Here is a 21,717-nt window from a genome sequence, read left to right as displayed (position 1 = left end):
TAATTAAAAAACAGAAGCACCAACTGCTGCCAGAGGTACTAAATATTTTAGACGGGGATGGGGCGAGGGTTGTTGCCACAGCAACAAAATGAGGAAAAGGCTCGCGAGAGAAAAGGCGCACTGAATATTCGGATTTTGACCACAAATAAAAACTTTCTTCGTAATAATATAAGTACTGGTTTTAGAGGCGTGTGGAAAAGTTTCATTCACGAGATATGACCCAAGTAGGTACGTAAAGAAAGACGGGTTGACCTGGTGAGGACAGAAAAACATTTACGACCTAGCAAAGACGAGTTAGCTTACTTTGGTAACTTGCTAACTACAGACGTCAACGTCTGCCTCTCGTTACACAAAATATATATATTTTTTTACTTTACATTTTCAAAGAGTGAGGTTTTATATATATTAGAATTATCATTTCAGTCAGATTAAATGTTTTACAACTCTCAAACGGTGCTTAAACAATTCTGACTTTGTGGTCATTCGGTTGAGGTTTAGTAATATTAGGTGCTTTACGGTTCAGAACTACAGCTGATCAAATTTAGTTCAGACGTTTTACTAAACTTACAAATAAGACCCGCACACATGAATAATACTGTTTGTAAGGATGTAATTACTATTTCTGACGTATTCAAATGACCTATAATTAAAACATATTAGAAGATTCAAAAAAATTATGTAAATAATTACAAATAGTTCTGCAGCTGCAAGGCATCACTCAATTAAATAATTACAACAGAAAGTGGGGGGCAATGATCAAAAATGTGTATGGATACACAGTTTAAGTTCTAGAGTTTATTCATCCTGATTATTTTTGTGCAACATTTCCTGCTGTTGTCTTGTCACAGGTACTCTCTGACCCTTGCTACACGAGATAGAAAGTGATTTGTCTTTTCTCTTCAACTCAAAACTTGGATGTCCTGACCGCCTAGGCCGCAAGCCACCTAGTGGAACATCAGAAACATCTCAGTAATTTGCTTTTCATTGTAACCTCCCTTACTTATATTTTATGTAAATGACCAACACAAAGTAATCCACAGTTGTTGTGGTAGTAGTACTCTAAAATCTTAAAAGGGCCATTTAAAATCATTCTGTGTCAGCTTAATTCAGCTCTTTTTTAACAGAGTAATGGCAGCTACCCTTGAGGATCCAAGAGGAGCCATAGGTTTCGGGGACCCTGGCAGGAATCTAGATGAAGAGGAGGAAGATGACACAGCAGCAGTAAGATGGATCCATTGACTAATAGAGGCATTGATTCTAAAAGCATCTGAATCAACTCTGTGATATTTACATTTTTATTTTTAGGTTTTATTGAGTGTTTTAGTGCAGCGTGGACAGTTGGGCCTTTGTTTCTACGATAGTGGAGACTCGTCTTTACATTATATGGTGGATTCTCCTGATAACTATGAGCTTCACTTGTTGTCCAGAGGTAACTAACAAACCCTTCACTCTTTCAAATTAGGTTACAGCTTCATCTTTTAAGCAGCGTTTACTTTTTCTCTCCTATTAAAGTCCAACACATCTCTATTTTCTATTGTTAAGTCATTCAGGAGGTCAGGCCCCATGTAATCCTAACCAGTGCAAAGCAGGAACGCTGCTTGACCCAATATTTGCAGCAACTTGGTGAGCTCTGAAAAAACAGCACTAATATCAGATAACAAGTGAAAAACAAAAATGTTAAGTATTTTGTTTGAACATAATGTTTGATGAGTTGTTTCTATGTCAAGGGAACTTATTGAGATTAGAGATGTTTGACTCTGTAGCTGGTAAATGTGATAAGAGAAAAACTGATTGTGAAAGTTGTTGTGCCCTGTTTTCCCAGATTTCCTAATTAGGAAAGCTGCAGGACTAAGTGAAACTAGTCAGTAAATAAGGATTGTTCTAAACTCATGCTTTGGATTTCAGGTTCTGACCCACACTATAAACCCGAGGTGGTTACTTATCCATATGTTGACTTTGGTAAAAACATACACAATTACAAACTACATACCTCCTCTTCAGTTTTCAGGCTAAAGATTTGTTAGAAAAAAATAATATTTTCCAAAAACAGACATAAAATTGCTCATCATGTTTAAATGTTGCAGGTCTGGAGGTCGGTAAGCAGAGGCTTCTTTCCGCCCATCTGCCTTTCCTCCCATCTTGCATTTCAGAGAGGGACAAAATGTCTTATCTTTCCTCCTGTATCACCTTTGACTCACCCTTGATGGTGAGCCAGATCTCTATGTTACCCTGTCCTTATAGCCCAGTTATGAATCAGTCATGTTCTAGCATTTGAAAGGGTCTGTTCTCCTGTTGGAAAGCTTAGGGCAGTGGGAGCTCTGCTGAAATGTCTGGACAGGAGGAGAGTGGGAGTAGAACTGGAAGACAACACTGTTGGAGTCCCAATCCTGCAGTTTCATGCCTACACACTGTGAGACACACAAACATGGAGTTAGACACACTCACAGGCACTTTAATGTGTCTGTTTATATTCCAGTATGAGGCCCTCTAAAAGGTTTCTTGGAACTTCAAGTCAGCTGCCCCTTCGTCAAAATGTTTCTGCGTTTTATCCCAATTTACTTCCATTTTGTTTCTATAAACAAAACATTACGTGCCAGTTTGCTTAACCCAGGTGTATCATTTAATTTCACCTGATATTTTAGAATTTTGACAAATTATGGAATTAAATAAAATATTTGTAAATCTCATTCATAATTCAACGTAAATTGAAATTACTTCAGAAGATTTTATGTTACACCCTGTTTTCTTTCATTGTGGTTCTAAATCCTTTGGTGTTGCTTGTCTCTTATTCTGGGAGATATCTGAGTGATTGTAGCATTTGATTAAACAAAAAAAAAATCTCTGATACTTTTTATTAAAGTCATATATTTTCTAGACTAGTGACTTAAATGTATTAATAAAATTTTTGTCTGTTTTCTACTTCTCACTATAGCAAAGAAGTGGTTTACATCGACCGGGACACCTACAGGCAAGTATTCAAATTATACCTTTGAAATTAATCTAAGCTTCAGAAACAATCTTTTATTCAATCCTGGCCTTTAGTGTTCTGTCATTGCCATGTTTATCTGACAGAAACACATCTGATCAAAGTTAGTGAACAATTAGTTTCTGACATGGTAATGACAAATTATTCATAATTTAAGTCAAGTTATTTAAACAGAGACAGATGCAACATGGACTGGTAAACATGTAGAACTTTACATTCAAAACAGCAATTTTTTAAAATAAAGCCATTCAAGTATTTCTCAGTTTTGTGACGTTTATATGACTGTCTCTGCTTTATCATTTTTTCTTTTCACTACAAGCGCAGTTAAATGAAGTAAAATAAATGTAGTCTAAAGAGGTAAATCAGTTCAACTATGCTTAGCAATGTATGTGACGCTGTGTTTTTTTTCTGGTCTAGTGTACTTCAGATCTTTAAATCAGATCTGCACCCATCAGTCTACAAACTGCAGTCAGGTGAAAAGGAAGGACTAAGCCTCTATGGTAAGCGTCTCAGATGGTATTAATTTTCTGATGTTATTTCCTCTTATTTAAAACTGTTAAAATAAATTAATTCTTGTTTGTGTGCATTACAGGAATATTGAACCGATGTAGGAGCAAATTTGGATCGAAATTGCTCCGGTGTGAAATTATAAATTCAGTGACACAAAATAAAATAAATTCAGGCATCATGATTATCTTCAAAATTATGAACAAGTAAATATTTTGTTTGGTATATTTCAGTATAAAGAAATCCTATTTTTCTTGCTTTTGTCTGGCAGTCAGTGGTTTCTTCGACCTACACGAGACCTTGCAGTGCTGTATAGAAGACAGGAAGTGATCCGTTTCTTTACGTCACCTCGAAACTCGGACATCTTGAACACCTTGCAGGCCTCGTTGCGGAACATCAGAAACATACCAGTAACTAACTTTGGATCTGACCACTTTAAATGCCTCTCGGTATTCATACCAACTGAACTTTAACAAACATTTGTGGTTGTTACATGAAAAGTTGTGAAAACAGTTGAAGAGTTGTGTATAATTTTGTAAAACATTGTATACAATAAGATACCCTTAAACGAATAGGAAGTTTTCATGGATATCTGTACATGTTAGGGTGTCCTGCGTCGCATGACTCTCTCTAGCACCAAAGTCACTGACTGGCAGACTCTCTATAAGGTTGGAGCCATTCTATTCTGTAGCTTTGTTATATGTTTTTATTGGTTGACACGGCTCCTAAAACACATTGATATGTTTCTGTCTGGACGTCAGACGGTATACAGCGCAGTGTGCATCAGGGACTCAATGCGGCACCTTCCTCAATCGATTCAGCTGTTTCGGGAGATCAGTGAGAAACTCTCTGAGGATCTTCACTACATCGCCGCTCTCATAAACAAAGTTGTGAGTTTTTCCTCTTAAATTGCATCCATTTTCCATTGTTACTCAAAAAACTTTAGACTTTCATGGATTTTGTTCTTGTAAGCTGGACAGAGTTGATGTTAATGAGTGTGGTAATATTTTTAAAGGTGGATTTTGATGCCAGCTTAGAAGAGAACCGCTTCACTGTCAAACCCAACGTTGATCCTTCCATTGATGAGAGTATGTGCACAGATTCACCCATTCAGCTTTGATGTGCTGGATCTTTATGTGCTTCTGTCTTGGCTTTATTTTTTTCAGAGAAAAGGAGGATGATGGGGCTGTCAGACTTCCTGACTGACGTTGCCAGAAGAGAGCTTGAACATCTGGACTCTCGAATCTCCTCCTGCTGTGTCATTTACCTCCCGCTGGTCAGACACTTCCACATATTGAGATTTTTTTGTCACCTCAGTCAGCTGTAACTCATATTATTCTATTATGAAAACTGATAATACAACAAGGTAAAATTCTCCTTTCAGATTGGATTTCTGCTCTCCGTTCCTCGACTGCCCAGCATGGTGGAAAAAGAGGATTTTGAAATGGAGGGACTTGAGTTCATGGTGTGCTTGTGCGGTCTCAAAGGGGTAACAAAAAGTCTGATCAGGCTTCTACATTAACCCACTTGTCGATATTGTCTTTTGTGCGTCTGCATGCTTCGATGAGCCAGTTCCTCTCAGACGATCGGCTGCACTACCGCAGTCAAAGAACCAGAGAGCTGGACAGCCTCCTGGGAGACTTGCACTGTGACATAAGAGGTCTTTTAATTTCCCTCACCGAACAATTTTCTGGTTTCTGTTCAGCTGAGAGTAAATATTGTGTTTCTCAGACATGGAGACTTCAGTGATGACACAGTTGCAGAGTGCCGTCCTGGAAAGGAGCAATTCTCTGTATCAGGTTGGTGGGCGTCATTCAGAACAACAGGTTCAAGTGTTTTCAAAATGACTCCCACTGTGATAAAATTGTTGTTGGCATCAGTGGAAAGCTTTTAATGCGTGTGGGTGGACTTTGCTGTGATTAATGTTTTCATCTAATTAAATTGTTCACTTTATAATCAAAACAAATCAGGAGACCTTTGAGAAGTTGTAATATGTGTTTCTTAATGGATCATTGCAAATGTTACTTTCTGAGGGGAAGTTTAAGATCGGCTGATGCATTGTTGTTAATGGGTAGTCTGTGTATCAACTATTAGGCAAATTGGAGATTAATATAATAGAAACAACACGTTTTGTTTTATTATAGGGATTCTGGAAACATTCCTGTTAAGATGGGACTCTCTGGAGGGGAATTTGGGAAATGAAAACACTTGCTTAGACTGATAATATTTACAAATGTTTTGCATGTGCTAGCGGCTTTACTTCTGCCTTGGATTTAAATCACAGATTACAGTAACTGCGTGCAAACAAGTGAAAGCAGCTGCAAGCAATTTGCACCTGCTGTGTATCAGCTCACAGTTGTTCTCAGCTCAGCTACAAACACAGCAAGTTTAGAAATGATCGCGGAAAGCTCCAGATGTTGACCTGATGAGACTCTTCTCACCTGACTATCGGGGAAGAATCTGGATCAAATTGCCTCGATGTGGATGCTTTTAATGCACCACTGCAGATTATCAAAGCCAGGGGAATAATTTATCCCCTCAGTTTATTCATTCAATAGTTAAAAATGTATCAGATTGTAAGATTATTTTGTCTAGCTTATATAAATACATACTGCACTGATCCCATTTTGCTTTCTTGACAGGAAATTCATCTTTTTATTTGCACTTCTATATAATTCCAGATCTCATCTGAGTTTATTTAAGCTTCATGGTTGATACTCTGCTTGTGAACTCTTTCTGATCTGAACGTATTTTTCAAGATACATGAGTTTCAGAAAAACCTAATTGGAAGAGAAGATCTGTTCTAGTTACTGTGACATCTGTGCCCTGATTTTTTATAAAACTGCCAGTGCAGAAAGTCACATTTTTCCTTTTCTCTCCACCTGCGTCAAACCTCCCACCAGCTTGTAGTACCTAGTTTTTCTTTACACTCAGCTGCAAACAGCTCTAGTATTTCAGACAAAGACATTTAGCTGTGGGATAGAAATGAAAGTAGGCAGACTTTTCCCCAACTACATGCATAGAGACGCAACAGTTTAAAGGACATCTTTCTTTGCATTTAGCTTGAGAATTAGAGGAACATACAAATTTAGTGTGCACAAATAGCTGTGAATTTGTCCTTCAATGTTGTCAACCATGTTATGTGCCACTATTACAGCTTAATCTCCTTCTCCTTTTTCAGTCCATTCAGTAATATTGTTATGTGCAATGGTTGAAAAAAGTATCGTAGCTTTTTTTTTTTTTTGTCTCTGCTAAGCCTAAAATATTCACTGTAATAATTGTAGGTACTGGATCTTCTGGCCGAGCTGGACTGTCTGACGGCGATGAGCAGCGCCTCTCAGGAGTACAGCTACTCCTCACCCAAGCTCACCAGACATAGAACAATAGCAATAACACAAGGAAGGTACTGACTCACTGTGATAGTGACTAATTTGCTAGATGGACCCAGATGTTCTTCCTGTGCTTTGTATTGATTTTCCAGACACCCGCTGCTGGAGCTGTGTTCTCCAGTGTTTGTGGCCAACTCCTATCAGAGCTCCGAATCAGAGGGCAGAATCAAGGTCATCACTGGTCCGAACTCATCTGGCAAGAGCATCTTCCTCAAACAGGTCGACAAAAGCAAGTATTAAGTTATCAGTATGGCGCAATTAAAACTGTGATGAATTATTTTATGTTGGTCTGCTCCTTTCTCAATTCTTTGTTTTTATAGGTGGCTGAGTACATGACTTAGTATCTATCCTCTCTGATATATTAAATCTGGAACATTTTTAGGAACAAATTCATCTTATCTTTTGTTTAACTCAACAATTTGGATATTTTATGTAATGAAACATCTACTAAATGAAACATCTACATGCGAGACTGTTTTACTTGAAGTTCCAAAGTTAGAATAATTTCAGATAAGATTTTTAACTTGATTTAGTTATTGATAAAATACATAAATTAATGTAAATCTAAACCAAGGCTCTTATCATTTGCATTTTAAAATGTAGTCACTGGCCAACTTTTGGGTTAAATAGTGTCGTGAAAAAGTGTTTGACTCCCTTCGGATTTTGTTTTTTGTCACACCTAAAGTTATCAAATAAATTAAATACAAAAGACAGTTTTCAAAAGATTTCATGTCTTAAGGAGGAGGATTCAAGCCAAACTGGGCCTATGTGAATAAAATATTGCCCTCTAACCAAATTAGCAGCAACAACTATTTCGTTTTCATCTCATGCTCTAGTTTTCAGAGTCTGAGACTTTTCATGAAAAACCTGATGTGACATTTGTGGCCTTGCAGTCATTGTTCCCTGCTGTTTCATATTTCCAGGTGGGTCTGATTGTGTTCATGGCTCTGATCGGCTCAGATGTGCCGGCTAAAGAGGCAGAGGTAGGTCAGGTGGACGGGATCTTCACTCGCATGCAGAGCAGAGAGTCCGTGTCTGTAGGCCTCAGCACCTTTATGATAGATCTCAACCAGGTACGTTACAGATTCATCGTTAACCACCAGCATGTGCTTCTATATGTGGATTTTAACATTTTAAACAGTGGTGCATTTGCTCCCGATCTTCACTTGTTACATGTTTTTAATAAACCCAGGTTGTTCTTTCTACAGCGAGAGCAAACACAAAGAACAAAGAGAGACAGTAAAGGAAAACAGCAGTTTTCCTTTAATGTGTTGCTCTTTTTCTCCAGATGGCCTTGGCTCTCAACAGCAGCACTGGCATCTCATTGGTGCTCATTGATGAGTTTGGAAAGGGCACCAACACAGTAAGAAGAAAATTGTTGCAGCACGCTGCAAAAAAATCCAATGAGAACAGCAGCAAATGTTTAAATCTGCTCAAATAAATATCTCTGTGATCGGTGTTTTAAGTCCATGCAATTTCCTCTCTGAGAAAAACTCATGAGCAAAATAATACCATTTTAGAAGAAATAAAGCATTTACTGTTTAATAATTTACTGTTCGGACAGGAGGAGAAATAATTTACTTGATTGTCTGGGACTGATAAAGAGTAAAGCTTTAACAAAGAGTTTGAAAAGCAGTCTTGGTCTTGTAAAAAAACATAATTAGTGTGTGTAATCATTAGACTTTCCAGATATTATTGTGTTGTTTAAAAGACTAAATAAGGTTTTTTTGTTGTTGTTTTTGTTTTGTTTTTTGTTTTATGTTCTTTAATTTGCCACCTGTAGTTGTGCTGAGTCATTCAAAGCTTTAAAAGTTACATCTTCTAGAACCGGGTTTTAATCCGAACCTTTTGTTGTTGAATTGACTCATGCTTAGGTGCCAGCAAGCAAACGTTTTTTTCCCCCCTTTGTATAAATATAACAAACTCCATTTAAAGAATCAAAGAGTTATAGAAATTGAAGTAGAGCTGATCTAAGTTGGTACAGATATAAGAAAAACCCTGCACATAATTTTTGATGCTGAAGCCAACTTCAGTAATCTGAAATATAATAACATCCAATAAGGTAAATGTTTTGTTCTCAGACATAACATAACATAAATAACAGAATTGTGGGTCAGTGCATTAGTGTACAGTTAAACTATTACTCACACCTCTGATAGATTATATTTAAAGACATTAAGGATGGTGCATGTTTTTTCTGTTGCATATGTCACATTACAGTGCCACATATGAACAAATGACTCCTAATAAATAAGAAGTTGTGTTAATAGCTTCCTATTGTTCCAGAACAATGAAATGTTTGTAAATCCAGCCTGCAGGGGCATCAGTGAAGGAACGGTGTTTTCTGTACAATGTTAAATCTTTTCTAAGTTTCAGATGGATTTGCTTGATAGACATAAAACTCTGCTGCTGCTGATGTTGCTTTATTTCTTTTAGGAGGTGCATGCTGGTGTCTGTTGACATGATCAGAGAATCAAATAGGACAGCATAAAAGCAAATGTTATTATTGTTAAATCTGATCAGCATAAAGCGTAACAGGAAACACTGTCTGTTTTTATTTTTAGTTACCGGTACAGAGTTGCAGACTGTTGCTTAAACTAAAAGAAATTAAAGACATGTTTCCTTTCTCCAGGCTTATTGGCAGGAGCGTCTTGTTAATTGATTTTCTGACAGCAGGTCAATAAACATGCCGTTTGCAGTTTATGTGGAGTGCTTTGATTGACTTACAACAGAGCTGTTTATCCAATAGCTTCACAGTAATTTTAATGTTCTCCTTCAGGTTGATGGGCTGTCTTTACTCGCTGCATCTGTCTCTTTTTGGCTGAAAAAGCCTCCGGTGGATGTTCCTCATGTCCTGTTGGCTACAAACTTCCACAGTCTGATACAGTTAGGGCTTCTACCAACCACTGGCATGCTGTCTTTTCTGGTAGGGAGAAAAAAACCCCCAACAAAGCATAAACAAATGTGTCTACTGCAGCATTTTATTGTAATATTGTCATTTTAAGATGTTAAGGAAACATCTGACTGAATAGTTGAATCACAAAACTTCAAACTAGTTTCTGCTTTTGTGCTTTTAGACTTTAGAAACAGCCGTAGACAGAGATGAGTTGGTGTTTTTGTACCAGCTGAAGGAAGGGATCTGCCAATCCAGTTACGCTGCCAACATTGCTACACTGGCAGGCCTGCCAACATGCCTTGTACACAGAGCCATGGAGGTCAGGAAGTCCAAACACACACACTCCCTCACACTGAGGCATGCTCACAGGCGGACTGTGTTTTCTGTCTAAGGCGTCTGAACATTACCGAACAGGAAAACCCATCAAACGCGTCGACAAAGCATCATCAGACGAGCAGGCCAAGAGGTTTGTTGAACTTTATTTCATGTAAAATGAGTTAAGAAACTTTATCTGAGACAAAAAACGTCTATGTGGTCAACAGATGTCAATCAGTGGTGCAGAAGTTTTTGAGTCTTGACCTGGAGGACAAAGATGTGGATCTGCAGAGCTTCATGAAAGATGAGCTTCTGCCCTCTGCTGGAGAGCTCCTGAACCACAGCTAGACTGTGGAAGTGCTGCAAACACCTTTCTGTGTTTCTCTGTGTTCAGTGAGAAAATGTTTGGGGTTTGCTCTTCTTGGGGAAAAACAGAGCTTCACCTCCAAACAAGGTGGAAGTTTACAGAGTTTTATGTTGATAACAATAAGATATTTGTTGATGTAAAAAACAGTTCAAGCACATTGTTTATTTTGTGAAGAAATTTTTGTATAAATCTACATGGTTTGTGTTAGATATATCTAATAATTATTCAGTACCAACATTTTGCAAATCTGGCAGTGGTTTTGTTTGAAGCAACATAAATTGTATTTTTTCAAAAACACAACTTAATAAAAGTTATTTCTTTTATCCACCTAAGGCTTTAGTGATATGACTGATGGTTAAACCAACCAAGGTGATATGAAAAACTGTGAATATGGGTAATCTTTGTGCAGAGTTGCAGAAAGGGGTGTCACAGCAGGATTTGGTCATAACAAAGATTGTATTATTGAAAAAAAGCGCCACCGTCGTCTTCACGTTACACTCCTCGGCCTTCGCACAGCCCAGCATCTTTATATCCAGAGAATCAGCTGAGGAGACGAGGTAAAGTGCAGTCAGAGCAATCCATATGTGATTCAAACTTTAGAAATCTAACTTTTACATGTTTCTTTGTGCCTTTAGATGAGCAGATGCACACCTGCCTTCCCTCGGCCCATGTAGCAGAGCTCCCCGCGGCTGCAGTTGGTTTCTGTCGTGTAGCAGGCATCCCAAAAGCCCAGATCGCAGCGGAAACACTCCAGGTACGATTCCTCTGGTTCCAGTCCCTCCAACTCCATCAGCTGCTCCTCTTCCTCACCTGAGCACGAGTCGCAATGGTGATTCCGTAACAGAGCTATGTTTTTTTTTTCAATTACAATTGATTTTAAAGGGAAGAAAGTATGTATAAATATGTATTTTCTTTAGCTGAAAAATGTGAATGTGACTTCATACTTAGGGTTTTGACACAGTCTGTTCAGGGTGGAAAAAGGACTTTCCAGACTTTTTTTATCATGAAGTTTTTTGGGGGGTTTTTACATTGAATTTTACTTAAGTGATTGTGTCTTTAATTTGTCAGTACCTTGACTCACTAAAAGGATGCGCTCTCAAACATTTAAAAACTGCCATTTCACTCCACTTTTTGAACTACAGAAAGCTTTAAATTCAGTTTGAGCTGGAGCCTGAACAGTGTTTGGTTAAATTGCCAAACACTGATAGCAGGTCTTTTTCAATCGTTTTTACAAACAAAATAAAAGTACGAAACTTCACAATGTGCTTTAAAGAATCTGCATTTATATGTCAGGATCTTATTGTGCTCACTGGGCTAGTTTATGTTAGTGCAAATGCTGGAAAAAAGCAGTAAAATCACCCTATACCACACTCCTAAAATACAAACTTGTTTCAGCTTTGTTGTCTCATGATTAGTGGAACTTACCCGATGACTAGTTAAACATTTCAAGGTGGGTATTTTGCACTGAAAGGTTCCAGATCTTAGAAAAACGGCAGAAAAAAAACATCCCCCTAGGAAATCTGAGAAGGGAAAAGTTTTGAATTTTAGGATGGAAACATGTAGAAACCCTAAATGGAGGTTTTAGTAGAAAGGCATCAAGCATGGTTGTCACCTTACTGAAATGGTTCTGGATGTGTTAAGAGAGGACATCAAACCAAACTAATCCAGATTGCAACACATTCTGTTTAGCACTTAAACATCTCAGAAATGTTTTGTTTATTCTGCAGCAGTCTGGAACGGGGGAATGTGTTTCTTTAAGTGGATACCTTGCCTTAGTTGGTCAGTTAGTTAGTCACTTAGTTTTTTTGGAATAAGTAGATGGCATGAACGGAAAGTTCGTCTGTAAAATAAAATGAGCAAGTCCAACCTCAGTTATTCTTCCTCAAGTTACTACATTGAGTGCTTTATTTTATTTAACCAAACCACTTAATTGTCTTTGTTTACAACCCCTATTAATGTAGTTAGTGGACAGCACATTAGTGCACAGGTAGTTTTAGATTTAGATAATCTCTTCCTGAGGGCCTTCAGATGTGTGAGCTGTGTCGTATTTCAGAGACTCGCAATCCTTATCTGCTCTGATCTTGTTAGCGTTAGCTCAGTTAACCCAACAGACTAAACACGAATGAAGATGCGTTCAGGCACTAGGAAGGATACATTTTGTTTATTCATGGGCTTTGTCTAACTTTGTTTTTGCTGCATTTTTATTTCTCTGATTCTGCAACAGTAAACCCAACAAATTGTTTAGCTGTTGTTTGAATGAACTGTTTGGCAAATCTGTTTTTAGATTTTTTTTATATTGGGTCTATAATTTTTATGAAAGAGATTTTGCAAAAATTATGCCCAAATTAACCACAAACACTTTTGTAAATCAATTTCTGTTTTTGTTTTTTTTTTCATTAGAAATGATTTGAATGAAAGCTTTAATGATGAGCCAGGGATTTATTTAATATTGAAAAGAACATTTCCAAACTGAAGACGATTATTAGCAGATTTTGCTCCTCGGATAATGAAGGTAATGAGTTTTGGTTCTGGAGCACTTATTGCAGAAAACAGGAAACGAAAATTACTTATCTGGTGGATGTTTTGCTTTTTCTGATGTTTTATTGAACATAATATTAATTTTCAGTTTAATTAGAAGCAAACACAAATGCAGGTTAATCTGCAGACTTAACATAAGTTGTTAAATGAATATTCTTTTCACATATAGCCTTCAGAAAGGTGTTTTTAACTTCGACGTCCAGTTGTTGGACTGTTATGTAATCTCTACAGTCATTTGTAAAGGCTTCCCACAGAACAAGCTGTTGGATTTAACACTTCTTAGACAACTAGGTTCTGCCTTGCTTCTGAAAACGCCCCCATGCAACAATGAGCAGGCCCCTCTGAGGGCAGCAGAAACACCTCCAGGCTTTGGGAAGTAGCCGGCTTACCTTGAGCAGGTGTGAGCATCATGATGGCAAAAACACAGAATAGTAGTCCTTTCATTCTGAGCAGGTGTCTCCCTTTGACTGCACCATGAATACTCGCCACGTACGTGGGAGCTGGATAGAAATTGGATTAGCTAAGCAATGGACCTTTAGAACCAATCACAGCTGCTGAAGGGATGTGGGTCATTGAAGTTTTGACAGCAGCTGCAGAGATGAAGAAATAAAATTCACATAGAAATTCATATAGAATGTTTCTTTTAATATAATAAAATGCTTTTTGGTTTATTGGCAGTTTTAAACACGCATTAAATGTCAATGTTACACCTTTAAAATGCTGACATATTGTTTCAGTCAGAAAGTAAATGCCTTCTCAGTGACACACAGCTCTCCTCGTTAGCGGCGTTAACTTTCCATGACTTCTTAGCTGATTTCGCTGGTCTGGGATCTGAGGTGATCTCTATTTAAGTAATAAACAGAATTTTTTCCAGCTGGTTAAGTCTAGGTAAAAAATGTTGATTGGAGCGTCTCTGTTATAGGGAACAGAGAAATAGCTTGCATACTGAGTCAGCGCAGGGCTAAGCAGCTTACTGCTTCCTGTCCGTCTGCTCAGATATGTATCAATGCCTCACATGAGCACAATACTCTCTGGGAGTAAAGGATTTGATTCAGTTGTACTGTCAATGCAGCATAAAACCTGCACTGCTGACTTATGTAACGCTGCTGCACAGACACAAACACAGATCTACGTTTGAGAAGATTTCTCCATTTGTGTAGCGGCAGTCATTTCTGCATGCATTTAGATATGCGCTGACATTATTCCCTCTGGTCGGTTTACTGTCACACTCAGTTTTATAAATAAATTATCAGCGACTGCAGCCTCACAGCACAGCCTCGTTCTCACCGAATTCAAATGCATTAGATCATCTCACACTGAGCAGGACTCCCCTTAAGTGTGAGAGGGAAGAGTGGGCAGATTTCTTTTTGTGGGAGATGTTGACGGCTCAAATCAAGATCCATTTTTCACCTTTTGCAACTGAAATATACATCCTGCATCCTAAAACAGCACTGAGCTCCTGCCAAGACAGCTGCGGCTGAAATGGATGGGCACAGATCACTGTAAACTCCAGTCTCACTCGTCATCTCGATGGCGGGATCTCAGCGTGAGCCCAACCTGCAAGGAAATACTTAGCAGTCCTTAACTACCTATAAAAACGTTCAAACTGATCTCCTGTGTAATTAGAGACGAGAGGAAAACGCTGGTGATAATTAAAATAAAATCCAACCCACTTTCCTCCCTGTCTGTGCTAATGGGCTGATCTTGGCTTAAAGGGATAGGTCAGGATTTGTAAACTGGGTTTCTGTCTAAATAAGCAGTTGTTACCCTACCTGCAATAGATAGCTCTCCATGTTCTCGTTTTGCATAAATCCTGATGAGTAAGTTCTGGATGCAAAATCTAAAAGTGACCAAGGCCAAAGTAAACCTCAGACCTGTTGATTGTTTTTTTTTTTTCCCTATTCTTTGTTCAAACTTTGAGACACTTCTGACAGGCACTCCTGAGGTTCATGTTTGTTAAAATTTTTTTAAAGTTAGTTGGGATTAGTTAGTAGTTAAATTGACAATTAATTTAGTTTCTATGAGCGTTAATCATCCAATTCAGGTATGAAACCAAAACCAGCACTTTCACATTTACATAGAGAATTTGGGAAATTTTTCATGGAACAATCTCATATACAATAAGATATTTAATTCAGTGTTGATTTGCTTACAAAGTGTGGAGAAGTCTGTAATTTTTATGGCAGGTTCACCTCAATTGTGAGAGACAGAATGTAAAGGAAATCCAGAAAATCACATTGTATGATTTTAAACAAATTAATTAGCATCATATTATCACGTTAAATATTCGATTCCCTTCCTACCAAGAACGAACTTGTCTGTAAGAAGTAGTTTTGTTCGACTTGTATTAATTGCACCTCTTTGAACTTATTACCTGTATAAAAAGACATCTATCCACACACTCAGACTCCAACCTCTCCACACCACAGGTAAGACCAAAACACTGTCCAAGAAACCAAAACTCTAGATTATTGATTGTCAGATCCGCTCCTTAAGGGCCGGTGTACTGTAACCTTTTGGTGTGTCTCTGCTTCACCACCCCTGAGTCAAATAATCAGGTCATTTGCTGGATATTGAACTTACTGAGGAGAGGATGGATGGGATTGCATCGCAAGATTTTGAGATAACTTCGCTAAGAGCACTGAAGATGGGCCATAGCCAGGTCTTCTACGATGACAATGACCCAAAGCACACCACCAAGGGAACAAGGAATGTTTCTTAGGACCATCTGAGGTTCCTGGAGTGACCCCAAAACCCTGAGATCTGTATGAAGGAGAGGTGAAAATAACTACTGCATCCTGGTTTCTGCAGACCATATTAAGTAACTTTTTCTGTTGTATCAGTGAAATGCCAATTATTATATTAAATTACAAACCTCTCCATTCTTTGTAAGTAACTTCAAAAGTCAGATGTGTATTAAATACTTATTTCCCCCACTATATTCTTCAAATACATTTTGTCTACAAATGTAGCACCATTGAAAGGGAGATAAACAGGCTTCCCAAAAGCATAAGATTTATTACCTGGAAGCGTTGTCACAGTAAAGAAATTATTAACCAAACTCAAATTCTATTATTGTGTGCAGAGTGTGCAGTCATTTTCTTTCAGATAGTTTCTCTGAGTTGTATTTTAAGTTTGTTTTACAGGGGAGATTACTGGTAGTGCACCACCTCTAAGCTTTATTTCAGCTGTAAATATTCAGCGTCTTCTGTAAGAAAAGAAAATAACTCTGATGCAATTATAACATTTTAAAGGTTGTTACTATAATTAAATAAGTGTCTATGATGTTTGGGTTTTTTCATGTTTGCATTGAGCATTTAACAATAGAAAATACTCAGATTATTTACAGCTGAGAAGGAGCTTGGAGGAGGACTCCCACCAGTAACCTAGTTGAAAATTAACATAGCAAATTTTGCTTATCAGAAAAAATTTGATAGGAAAGTAATCTTTTACAAAAATCAGTCGAATATGGGGGTTTTTCTACCGCTGTGATGTTTTTGAGGTTGGGTTTTTTAGGATGACTGAAGTCCACTTTGGTCTTGATCTCCCTCTTAGACTGTCGGGTATCTTCACTGTCGAAGCTCAACTGATTCAAAGAACTAAAGATGGGATAAGAGATAATATTTACTCCTTACGACAGAATCTTATTCTGAAACATCCCTTTAATTGTACTTGCAAATGTTTTCTTGTGCTTTATTTACTTTTTGTGCCCTTTCTCAGCTGTGCGCAAGCCAAGAATTGAGATGGAGTAATGAAAATTTGAATAAAGCGTAGGAAACGAGGTGATGAAGAGATGGGAGATGAGAGGTCGCGATGGTGGGAGAGTGAGGCATCACTTACTCAAACCGACAGGAGTGATTTTTCTCAGTTACGTCAAGAATAACTCATCGCAGCCTCACCAGAATTTGTGTTTTTAAATGCGGTTACTCGTGTCTGTTCATCCACTCTCAGATTCTCTCAGATTCTCTCAGATCTCTCGACGCCGCACTAATGGAAGGGAAGAAATGTGAACAGCTGAATGTGGGATTCCAAAGAAATTTACTGTAAGAAATCCGGATCTTGCAATCGAGCACCAGCTGGTATTAATAGCATGGCTGTAGGTGTCGAGTGAGAGGAGTGTGGCTTTTGTGCTGCTCTTGTTTACACCGAAACACAACTTTCCCCGAGATAAAGAGACGATTATACTGCACGTGAGATAAGATAAAGACTCATTCAGGACCTAATCTGGCTCATCCTCTTTAGTGAACCTCTTAAGAAAGGAAAAGTCCACCTCTGGGGAGAGGATGAGTGTGAGAGGAAGCATTTATCACCCAGGTTGGCACCCAAATAACTTTTACGGCAGGTCCATGTTTGGTCACTCCAGAAGTGGAGTTTTATGGGCAGCTGGGCGGAGCTCTGAGACAAGATGGCGAGTTGACATCAAACAGCGCAGCTTAAAATTTTTCAAATGTGAATGAGTCAGTGAGCAATGTAGGACAAAAACACCCTTCAGAGACAGTGACTCAGCATACCACTCAGAGGCACTATAACATACAAACAAATCTTACGCTCTTCCTCACTGAGCAGTGCATAGTCCGGTGGTTGTGCGTGGCAGAGCGTCAGTCCTGGGGCAGCTCTAAAGACTCTGTCCGGTCATTAAAGTCGATTTCACTCGAGTTGCTTGAATCTGAGTGAACCGGGTCAGAAGAAGTGGACAGGCGGGGTGAGGATGGGTGAGGATTGGGCGCCTGGTGGTGCAGAACTTGAGTGAGCAGTATCGACTTCCCCTTCTCCTCTTCCTCATTCTCCTCTTCCTCTTGATCTCCACCCTCGCTAGCTGCACCTCCTTCATCAGGAGGAGGAGAATCAGTGCTGGCCAGAGGCAGGATGTGGACCGGGCTGGCCCACGCTGACTCCTCCTCATCCGAGTGCTCCCACTGCTCCTGAGTATCCTCCCAGCAGCTGCTCCCCTTCAGGTCCTCCAGGTCGTTCAGAGGGTCTCGGACAAGACTCTCTCGGTCCCGGTTCTCGTACAGCAGCGTGGCGGCGCAGATGAAGATGAAGAGCCCCACTCCCATGACCACCGGCCCGGCCAGCTTCATCCTCTCGACGTGGGTGCTCCCGCGTCCGCCCACGGCCGGCCTCGGTGCGGCGGAGATGTAGCCCGCCACCGCCACGCTCATCCCCACCAGCACCACCATTGCGCCCAGCATGAGCCACACGCCCGGGGGGGAGCCCAGACGCAGCTTGGTCTGGAGGGCTTCTCCTTTCCTCAGGTGTCTGCGGCAGGCCGGGAGGCAAACGGGTGAGGAGTGGGAGGAGGCAGGGCTGCAGGGCGGACTGGCAGCCGTCATCCTCAGACTAAACACAGAACGGAATAAAATCTGCATGAAACAATGTACCACAAAATTTGGATGCAATTCAAAAACACTGTCTCACTTAAAGAAAGACTAAATAATGACTTGTATCACACTTATCCCTTCATTAAAAGGTCAACGAGGTCAAATCGACCACTTGGCAACATTTAACATGGTGATGGCTGGTGGGTAAAATTGTTTCTCACTGTTGATTTTAGTATTTAGAGATCTGAAACGTTTCCCCAAATAAATGCAGGCAGTGCATGTCTGGGGTGTGATGAGTCTTGGAGAATTTTCTTTGTTGCTGAAGCAGCGAGAGGAGATCCAGTTATCCACTGGGTGACCTCAGTGAACCTGCGGAGCTCTTTTTTTCTTTTTCTTTTGAATGCAGCATCTGTTAGAGGTGTGTTATACTGATATTGATACAGCAGCAAATAAATACGGCACAAATCTCAATACTTTTTCAAGTTTTACGTATCTTCAAATTTCTGATATTTAGGCGTCTTTTTGTGGTTTTGCTAAAACTCAGAATTTGAACAATTTCTAGGTGTCCACAAAATACTTTATGACATTAATATGATAAACACAAGTAGAAAAATAAGACATTTTTTTTGTTCATATCCACTTGTATAAACGAGAACAAGAAACAAGTTTTTAAGGTAGTTGAGGAACTACATTGCCGAACATAAAATAACATTTCAACCCAATCTTAACACTCCAGCATCAATCCGATGCTGATACCAACCAGGTATCGATATTTCTGGATCGATCCGCCCACCTCTCGCATCTGTGAGGCTGGAGGGGAGACAGTTCACTCTTGCATCGCGCACAACAGGAAATAGCTGTTTTAATAAGACATGTGTTCGAGTTAATGAGATGCCAACCTCTCTGCAGTTCCTCCCTGTGGAGCAACACAGCCTCCTCAGCCCGAACCCGGACTCCTCTGTTAATGGACCGCTCCATCAGGCGCTTGTGATTTCACTTCACGACCTCACTGCGGTCTTAAGAAGCGGCTCCGCGGACGTCCTCTGAACTGAACTCATAATGTGATCTGCCCCCCAGGGGGAGGGTGGACTCCAGAGGCCGCTCCGCATTTCAAGTTGGGAGAAGTGTTTTCACTTCTTATCCGTCCGCGCTGTTGCTCAACAAAAACGAACCCGCTTAGTGTGTGGAGGCGGTGCGCATGCAGTCAGTGGGTACTTGCCTTGTTGTGGATGTAAATCTGAAGCAGAAACCGGCTCCTCGGCATCATCAGAATACAGAATCCCGAGTTTCGTCATTCCTTCCCACTCCTCCACTTTTGACTCGCGGCTAATCCACTCTTTCTTCCATTTCCTCCTGAGATCGGGACGTTTTTGTTTTAGGTATTTTGGGGTTTTTAAACCCTCCCTCTCTGCACTGTGTGAGTCAGTGCAATGCGCAACAGCGGAGCCTGAAATGTGGCTTTTATAGTAAATAAGGGGGGGGGGGAAGTGGTGCAGCGCTGCTCTGCCTCTCTGTCTACGCGCTTGTCCGCCTGTGCGTCTCTGCAGCCTGCCTGCTCTGCTCCCCTGTGTCTCTCTCTCTCTCTCTCTCTCTCTCTGTCTCTGTGTGTGTGTGTGCGCGCGCGTGTGTGTGTGTGGAGAGGAGGGGTCGTGGGAATCTGAGGCTGGTCCAGGCCAGTCCCACGGTGGTGAGCCCACCGTGGGACTATTTATCCTCACCCACCAGCAGTCAGCCGTGTTGTCTGCATAAGTTATAGAAAGTGCAGCCCAGATGATGCCATTTACTTGTCTAAATGAGAGTAAGAAACAAGTTTTTAATGCAGTTGAGAAACTACATTGTTTACGATATCATTACGATAAGATCATTTGTATCGTGCATAAACGATACAAATTATCGTTCATGTCAATCTTTGCAGACCTGGATTTGAGGGAGGATTTTCTTCTAAATTTAGCCAAGTAAAACATTAAATGCTTCTTCTTATTGGTAGTGGTCCGGAAGTTACCACACCTCTTAAATTTCCCAGAATTTGTCTACTAAAAGTTTCACTTTTTTATGAGTAATTTTTGTGACCTAAAGATTGAAATGTTTTCCCAGTCAGATGGAAAACTTTATAACTAATCTGAAAAATAATCTGCACTGCTTGAAAGCTGGAATCAGTTTGAAATCGACTTGACTTGAAATCTGATATGGAGTGAGTTGACTTTTTTTTTTTTTTAGTAAAATGTCTTCAGTGCTATGTAAATTAATTGAATTGAATTTATTTGGGGAAAAAAAGCTAAATTTTTGTCAGATTAAATGCAGGGCTGCTATTCCTGATACCAATATTGATACCGGTCCTTTTTTTTAAATTTAAGTTTGACAAACTTTCTTTTGCATTTTTTTTGTTTTGTTTTTGCATTGGATTATTTTGTTCAAACCTATGGCAGAATTTGGACAAAAAGTTATTAAAGTACTTTAATAACTTACTAAACAGTATCAATAGAAAAACTAACGAGATAAACAGCTAGAAGTGCATAAATATTATAATTTAAGAGCAAATCAAAACAAACATTTTTTGAGGTAGAGAAGCTAATATACAAAAGTAACATTTCAAAAGTGGATCTGAAGGTAATGTACAGATCTAATACTTGAGATTTTGAAACATTCCACTCTCCTTTACTATCAAGGAAAGTTTTCAAGTCCTGTCAAATTTTTGCATCTTTATGTTTGGTCTTTGACTTATTGCAGCTCTGGCTGAAGGTTTCTGGTCGTGACCCTCCGCCCTGGTCTAAAGTCATGTGGACTCTAACAGGTTTTCTTCCAGTAGTTCCCTGTATTTATCTTCATTTCCCCATCATCTGCGGTGTGTTCAGGATGAGAGGCAGTGTTGGTGGTAAAACAGTTCATCTGTCTGGAGCGCCTCATCTCCAGGACGTCTTTCTTTGGAAAGGCCAGATTTTTGCTGATTATTCCTCATTTTGTCCACAGGTTTTGTTACAGGTGTGTCTCTCCATCTTCCTCCCATAATTGAACATTGCCTCATTACATATTTCATAACACAACCCTGCTTTAACTTTTGTCTTTAACCTGTCTGCTGAGTCTCTTGGTCTTTCTGATGATTGTTCTCTAATGAACCTTCACAGAACGGCCAGATTTATGCAGATCAACACTAATGATTTTCATTGACGGCTGTGGCTTTAAACATCTTAAACATGAAAAAGTGAAAACTGTAGACACTTCTCCAAGCAAAGAATCTCAGAGTTTGTAGCTGAAGCAGAACTGTGGAGGTTGTGTGGTTCACATGAACTGAATTTAGTTTTATTTGGTTTAACTCAAATTTGGGCCACATGTTGATCCCCCGCCGCCTCCCCCTTGTGTCTCGGCTTGTCATGTCACAGGACCAGATGTTACGCCAGCAA

At 39.5% G+C, this 21,717-nt stretch overlaps 2 protein-coding genes across 6 annotated transcripts; one reads left to right on the top strand and one right to left on the bottom strand.

Moving 5' to 3' along the window:
* Positions 1-87: 87 nt before the first annotated feature.
* On the top strand, positions 88-10,750 carry msh5 (mutS homolog 5). Of its 4 annotated transcripts, none has more exons than XM_055047958.1 (27): positions 88-224; positions 849-969; positions 1,125-1,221; positions 1,306-1,429; positions 1,543-1,623; positions 1,906-1,959; positions 2,085-2,206; positions 2,301-2,410; positions 2,933-2,968; positions 3,404-3,486; positions 3,579-3,624; positions 3,765-3,942; positions 4,099-4,161; positions 4,255-4,383; positions 4,509-4,581; positions 4,660-4,769; positions 4,878-4,958; positions 5,066-5,153; positions 5,225-5,292; positions 6,778-6,896; positions 6,975-7,101; positions 7,806-7,955; positions 8,171-8,245; positions 9,662-9,808; positions 9,960-10,097; positions 10,171-10,244; positions 10,321-10,750. In XM_055047958.1, exons 3-27 carry the CDS (start codon positions 1,129-1,131, stop codon positions 10,439-10,441), a joined length of 2,490 nt encoding a protein of 829 aa, XP_054903933.1. In that variant the 5' UTR covers positions 88-224; positions 849-969; positions 1,125-1,128; the 3' UTR covers positions 10,442-10,750. The 4 variants fall into 4 exon arrangements, with proteins under 4 accessions (XP_054903933.1, XP_054903935.1, XP_054903932.1 ...); XM_055047960.1 differs by having other exon boundaries at positions 88-228; positions 3,765-3,903; XM_055047957.1 differs by having other exon boundaries at positions 88-228.
* A 407-nt stretch (positions 10,751-11,157) lies between these two features.
* Positions 11,158-19,771, bottom strand: LOC129371384 (uncharacterized). 2 transcript variants are annotated; one of them, XM_055047962.1, is made up of 3 exons: positions 19,539-19,771; positions 13,388-18,338; positions 11,158-11,270 (listed from the first exon to the last, which is right to left on the bottom strand). In XM_055047962.1, exon 2 carries the CDS (start codon positions 18,329-18,331, stop codon positions 17,597-17,599), a length of 735 nt encoding a protein of 244 aa, XP_054903937.1. In that variant the 5' UTR covers positions 18,332-18,338; positions 19,539-19,771; the 3' UTR covers positions 11,158-11,270; positions 13,388-17,596. The 2 variants fall into 2 exon arrangements, with proteins under 2 accessions (XP_054903937.1, XP_054903938.1); XM_055047963.1 differs by lacking the exon at positions 19,539-19,771 and adding an exon at positions 19,219-19,271.
* Between the last annotated feature and the right edge of the window lie 1,946 nt (positions 19,772-21,717).

Source organism: Poeciliopsis prolifica, unplaced genomic scaffold, assembly GCF_027474105.1.
Source record: "Poeciliopsis prolifica strain line A6 unplaced genomic scaffold, Auburn_PproV2 SCAFFOLD026, whole genome shotgun sequence".
NCBI classification, from domain to species: domain Eukaryota; kingdom Metazoa; phylum Chordata; class Actinopteri; order Cyprinodontiformes; family Poeciliidae; genus Poeciliopsis; species Poeciliopsis prolifica.
The sequence above is the reverse complement of the archived record's forward strand: the minus strand, read 5'-3'. Positions and strand labels throughout refer to the sequence as shown.

Excerpts from the sequence above, each read along its gene's own strand:
- msh5 (XM_055047958.1), top strand. The coding sequence starts at position 1,129 with ATGGCAGCTACCCTTGAGGATCCAAGAGGAGCCATAGGTTTCGGGGAC. Across the intron at positions 4,162-4,254 it reads ACTGGCAGACTCTCTATAAG|ACGGTATACAGCGCAGTGTG; the intron begins GTTGGAGCCATT and ends TCTGGACGTCAG. Across the intron at positions 4,770-4,877 it reads GTGTCATTTACCTCCCGCTG|ATTGGATTTCTGCTCTCCGT; the intron begins GTCAGACACTTC and ends TTCTCCTTTCAG.
- LOC129371384 (XM_055047962.1), bottom strand. The coding sequence starts at position 18,331 with ATGACGGCTGCCAGTCCGCCCTGCAGCCCTGCCTCCTCCCACTCCTCA.